Source organism: Venturia canescens, chromosome 5, assembly GCF_019457755.1.
Source record: "Venturia canescens isolate UGA chromosome 5, ASM1945775v1, whole genome shotgun sequence".
NCBI classification, from domain to species: domain Eukaryota; kingdom Metazoa; phylum Arthropoda; class Insecta; order Hymenoptera; family Ichneumonidae; genus Venturia; species Venturia canescens.
The window spans coordinates 18782214-18788243 of record NC_057425.1 but is presented as its reverse complement, the minus strand read 5'-3'; the positions used below and the strand labels follow the sequence as shown (position 1 = coordinate 18788243).

The window sequence follows — 6030 nt, the reverse complement described above, 5'->3', positions numbered from 1 at the left end:
TAATGATGATAATTCACTCTAAAAATAACTTGGACTTTGATTCGCTTAGAAATTAATCTCGAACCAGAGTTTCGATTGCTAAATTCTGGGATTGGTTCTCCAATTCCCGCTCGAGCTGTAATTGGACAAACTAGAGGCTGTTTTCCCTCGCTTTTGTAAAATAAATGATTTTCGTATAAAATCAACTGCTTTTAGCGAACAAAAATTGTATTTTGTATTTTAAAGCTTAAATAAAGCAAGTTTTTCTTTTAATCAACGTTAAATTAATAAATTATGATCACTTTCGATCATTATTTCCCCTGGAACCAAATGCTCGCTCGTGACTGGTCATTTCTGTTGAAGCCAGCACGCTATTGGAGTTTTCTGGACAAGTTTTCTCTGGACGCTCTCAATTGCTTTTGACACCGACTTTTTAACTTGTTTTGTTTAATTGAATCTTGCCTCGTATCAAAATGAAATTAATTGTGTCATTTAAAACATAAAATGAAAGTAATTACGAGAGAAAAGAGTTTTTCTTATTTAAGCAATAGCCTTTACGCCGAGCCACGGAGAGTCGCGTCGAGCGGCTGAGTACGAGCTCGCGTGGCGCGAAGTTCAAACGTCATATTTTCTTTATTTAAAAAGGGAGTGCCGTTTCAACGCCCCCCAGGACAAAAAGAATTGAGAACAGCGAAATGATTTTTGTTCTAAATTGGAGGACGGGGCAGGGGTTCGATGTCTCGATGTTCGACTGTTTTTATCCCTCTGGTTCGTCTTCCAGCATTTGTCTGAATTCATCCTCAGCATCAAGGTGTTCAAGATGTTCTCGAAGCCTCTGGTGAGCTTGTTCAGCATCGAATCCTTCTTCTACCTCGCCATTTTGTTCATTGAAAAGTTGTTGAACTTGTCGAAGAGATGCCCATGGAATATCGTCCCTTAAACTGAGCCTGTAGATGCCCCGTTTCGCGAAAAGATTTCTCACGAGACTTTCACTCAGCTTGACTCGATAAGAACTGATGTATAGCTCGATTTCAAAGCCCCCAATGGTTCGATGCTCTCCGATGATCGACACGTATGCCGTTTTTTCGACCAGCTTGTTTTGATAATGCAAGCACAGGGTCTCTTCCCATTGCTCTCCGACGTATGGTTTGACGTCAGATATAAACGCTTTGGTTGAAAAGCACGGGGCGCACGCAAATTCGTGCGGAATGCGCCTTAAATCGTCGACAGGAGTCATTAATTTTACCCCTCTGTCGATTAATCTCACTGTGGCCTCGTCCTCGTCAATTTCGAGGACTTTGGCTCGATATGCGATGTTTTTATTCATTAAGGCGTATAATTTGCCTGTTTCGATGTTTACAAGTGGGCTCGGTCGTTGGTGAGCTATGAAATCGCCCAACTCCTCTTCAAAATCTTTTAATTCCAGATTTTTCGCCGGAGTGGTGAAAGTCAAATTTGTAGGGTTCACGAAGTCCAATATTATGACCTCAAGGTTGCCTTCCCAGGTTGATGGCCACGAAGTTGGATTGGGAACTCCCGGGATCATGTGTTGACTCATTTTGATTTGTAAGATGGCGATGGGTCTCTGGATCGATGTTGACGGTAGCTCGTCTCGGTGTGGAATGGTGATTCTCGACCCGAGGGAGCTCGATTTATACGACTCGATGTTCCCCCACTTCTCGTCCCGTGGCGCCCTCTCTAATGATGTTCTCCGATGACTTTTGGGGTGGGGATGATTCTAAATTTGCTATTTCTCAATTTTCTCTTTTCTTTTATTTTACAGGTCTCTCTGGTAAGTACGACACTCAAAACTTCTTTCTCTTTTTCTCTTATTTTTCAGGTTTTAACAATCATCTCATTTCTTTTCTCTTTTCTTTATTTTTGGGTTAGTATTCGATTTTCTTTTAATAATTTGTTCTTTCTTTTCAGGTTTTACTCGACTTTCATGGTTTTTTCTTTCTTTTTTGGGCTTTTAGGCAAGTGATGTGATTTTAGGTGAGTGATTCTTTTCAATTCAAGTTTTCTAATTTGGTTTTTGAATTCTTTTATTTTTTTATTTTTCAGATTCTAGGTTCTACGAGGTGAGCTTCATCGGTAAGTAAGAATTTTTCAAGCATTTTATTTTATTTTCTGTCTATTAATTTTCTTTTTATTTTTCTTTCAGGTCTGCAGAGGCGAGAGTTCCAGGTAAGTACTATTCTTATTTCTAAATTTCAGGTGAGTATGATTTTTTGGGTTTTTCTAATCAATTTCTTTTTCTTTTTCAGATTTCTTGGTTCCAGGTAAAAAAAAATCTTAGGTAAGTAAATGATTCTATTTTCGTATATAAAAAAAAAATATTCTTTTCGATGTTTTTAATTGTTATTTTTCTGCTTTTCAGGCTCTCGGACATTGGACATTTCGCAGGTAAGTAGTGTTTTTCTATTTTTATGTATAGTAGCTCATTGTTAGTAATTATTTTTAAATATTCGCTTTTTGATTTTAGGGCATGGAGAATCACAAACAAACACCAAGGATTTGCAATGTCTATAAACATGTTTATTGTGTACCATTTAATCGTGAATAATCAAAATATAAACAAAATCTGCTCGTCATTTTGTAAAAACTTGTATAAAAAAAAAATATCACATTTGGCTTTTAACAAAAACACTTTGTCCTTTGGTAATAAACAAACAAACAACAAAAAAAAAGGATTTTCCTATGGTCAAGTGATCACAAAATAAAATCTCTCTCCCTTTTTTTTTCCATGACAAAGAAAGGTGTCTGGATGTCGCAGTATAATAACAAAACTAAATTTGGTATTCGTTTCACTCTTTCTGATCTAATTCTTATATTCTGCCATTTGCAATCGCTTGAGCAATTTCCATTCTCTTTTCTTTTGTATCTTTTTGCGTGAAGTTGATTCTTTTCTCGGCCGCCTCATGTTCCGCAAATAGACAGACAAAAACGCCGCAGTCGTAGCCATTTCTTTGTTTGGGAATTTTCTTTTTGAAGACGAAATTCCACATTTCGGGTTGCCAATTTGTACATTCTTCTTCCGCAGCTTTGCAAGTGATATAGTCGAAAAGCCTGGTCAAACAGTCTATATTTTCGCCGAATAGACTGTCGTAATATTTTATTTTGCTGTCTTTCATGTCAATGGTTGCCAGGCACCAGTGGTTACCAAGATGAATCGGCACCAGGATCAGATCGAAGGAAAAAATTTTTATTTTTTTTGTCCACCTCCGGACTGCCTCATATCCTCCGCTTTGTAGACGAGGGAAGAAGAAAGTGTTCATACAGTACACTTTTTTGCATTTGTCAGGGTTTTGATTGGCTCGTTTCGCTATTAGTTCGAAGTAGGCGTTTATTACTTCATCATTGAGCCAGTTTTTGTCTTTCAGTGTCTTTAAACTCTTTGCTTGTATTTTTGTGTCATTATTTTCTCTTTTCGATCCTTCTGTATTCGCATTCTCCTTTGCCTTCTCCTGCTCTTCTTTAATTAACCCTTTCTCGTTGATTAACTGTTCTTTTTTCTTTTCCCTCATAATTTTCTTCCCGACTTCTTCCTTTTTGTTTTGTTTCGCTTCGACTGGGCTCGGCGTCCTTTTTTTCCAGTGAAATTCCCCTACTTTCCACCGGGTCCATTCTTCTTCATCTTCCTCTATTTCTTCTTTATATTTCTTTCTTCTTCTTGCTTCTTCCTTTCTTCTTTCTTCTATTTCCTTCATCGGCATTTCTCTTATTGGCGAAAGGTTAGCTGGCACTGAGGTTTCCTTTCTTACGCATTGTATGGGTGTATATCTGCGAATAAGGTCTAGAACACTTTGGCGGCTTGATTCTTTCTTTTTCTCCATGTCAATGTTCTTTAATCGCCATATGGATGTTTGTGTTCCTTTATGCTTCATCATGGGGGTTTGGGTGTCGGAATTCTGTATATTTTTTCTTTTTCTTGCCCTCTCCCCCGTTTCGTCCTCGCCTATTCCAATCTCTCTCCTCACCCGTTCTACTTCCTTTTCTACTCCTGAAGCTTGTAGACCGTCCCACTCCCCTCCAACGCCTGTTTGTTGGGCAAAATGCAATTTGGCTACCTGACTCCTCGTCTGGGTTGATACCTCCATTTTTCCTAATTCAACAACTTTATTTGAGTGCCTGGTCTTCTATTATTTATTCATTTCATTTTTTTTACCTTTAATTTAGTGATTTAATTCCTTCCTTTCGCTGAAAATCCGCACAGTACTCGAGAGCGTGTCTCTTTTGTCCTCACTCTTCGGAGATTTTAGCTTTTATCTTCCATTCCCGGATTCTTGTTCGGTGATTCAATTTTTGTTCAAGATCACCGGATTCCCCGTTCTCTGTCTGCTGCACCGCCCTTTTCTACATGGGTGAAGTCAGCCGGCGCGGCCCTTTTTTCCGAGCGCCACGAAGTTTGCTGCTCTTTCTTGTCCAGTTTCCATTCCTCTCCTTTTTATTGTTACTCTCCCGTTTATGTTGAATTATGTTATGGTAGTTATGGGTAGTTATTTAAATTTTTATTTTATTTTCGATTTTATTGATTTTTTTTTATGTTTTTCAGATTTTCCATAAAATTGTAAGGCAAGTGGTGGATTTTTTAGTTTATTTTCGATTTTATTAATTTTTTTTCTTATTTTCAGGTTTTTCATAAAATTGATGGTCCTCGTCGTGTGTGGAGTAACCATTCTGGTAAGTAAACATAAAATTTTTTTATCTTTTAGTTGTTTAAATCATAATACCATTTTTTTTTTCTCTTTTCAGGTTTTCGTCAGGAATTCGTTCCCCAACGGTAAGTATTAACTCAAATTGATAGTCTTTTTTATTATTTGTTTAATTTTTATGTTTTATTTTTCAGGGTCACCGTGTGAGACATTCTTCTAGGTAAGTACGCATGATTCTTATCTCCAATTTAGAGGATAACTAAAAATATAATTTCTTTGTTTTCCTTTTTTTTTCAGGTTCCCTTTGGATTGTATCCCCTGCGGGTAAGTATTAAATGAAAATCATAAATTTGTTTATTGTTTATTTATCCATTTATTTATTTTTCTTTTCAGGTTAGCTGGGCGACGTATCCCTCTTGGTAAGTATGCATAATTCTTGTTTCTTTGTACACATAAAATAAAAACTTTACTTTTGTCCTTTCTTTTTACAGGTTCCTCCAGGAATTCGTCCAGCCAGTAAGTAATAAATGAAAATCAGGAATTTATTGTTTGTTTATTTAACTTTTGTATTTTTTCAGGTTGGCAGCGTGGTACATTCCCCTCTCCACATCGGTGTTCGTGTTTTCGAGAATGTAAGTAGCAGCTGCTATTTGTTTTTTGATTCTATACGGTCCTTCGTAAATAGAAAAGAACTTTGCCATCTTTTTGTTCATTGGATCACTCACGTTGCATGCTTTTGCTAACACAAGATCTCCAACTTGAAATTCTATTAGTTTATGTCTTTGATCGAACTTTTCAGCTCTTTTTCTTCCTTTTCTTGTAATCCTTTCTCGCGCCAGCATTAATTTTTCTTCAATTTCATCTCCTTGTTCATTTTCTTCTTTATCGATTTGAATCCAATTTTTCCATATTCTTTGGGGTTTTATATTTTTGTGTATCTCAATTGGCGTCATTTCTGTAGTGTCGTGGTGAGTTTCATTAATACAATCCTCAATAACCTTGACCCATTTTAGCCAATCAGTGTGCTTGTCAGTTAGGAATGTTCTAAAAAATCTACCTATCTCTCGGTTTACCCTTTCTACTACATTTCCTTGAGGATGTCTAATTGACGAGAAAACTGGCTGTATTCCTTCACTAGCTAATTTTTGTAGCCATAATCGCGACGTGAACTGTGTTCCGTGATCGAATTGTAATTTTCTGGGTTTTCCATTTTCCGGAATGTAATAATTGAACATTTTATTAATTGTAGCTGGCGCTGTTGCAGCTTTCAATGGATAGAGAGCTACAAATTTTGAAAAGACATCGATCGTAACGAGGATGTGTTTCATTCCGCCTTGTGAGGCTGGCAAAGGACCAAAAAAAATCGATTGAAACGATATCTCCGGGTCCTTCCGGA

General features: G+C 37.0%; 1 protein-coding gene across 1 annotated transcript; it reads right to left on the bottom strand.

Moving 5' to 3' along the window:
* Positions 1-2807: 2807 nt before the first annotated feature.
* Positions 2808-4079, bottom strand: LOC122411339 (sentrin-specific protease-like). The gene is made up of 2 exons (XM_043420083.1): positions 3744-4079; positions 2808-3527 (listed from the first exon to the last, which is right to left on the bottom strand). The coding sequence occupies exons 1-2, from the start codon at positions 4077-4079 to the stop codon at positions 2808-2810; spliced, it is 1056 nt and encodes a 351-aa protein (XP_043276018.1).
* Positions 4080-6030: the final 1951 nt, after the last annotated feature.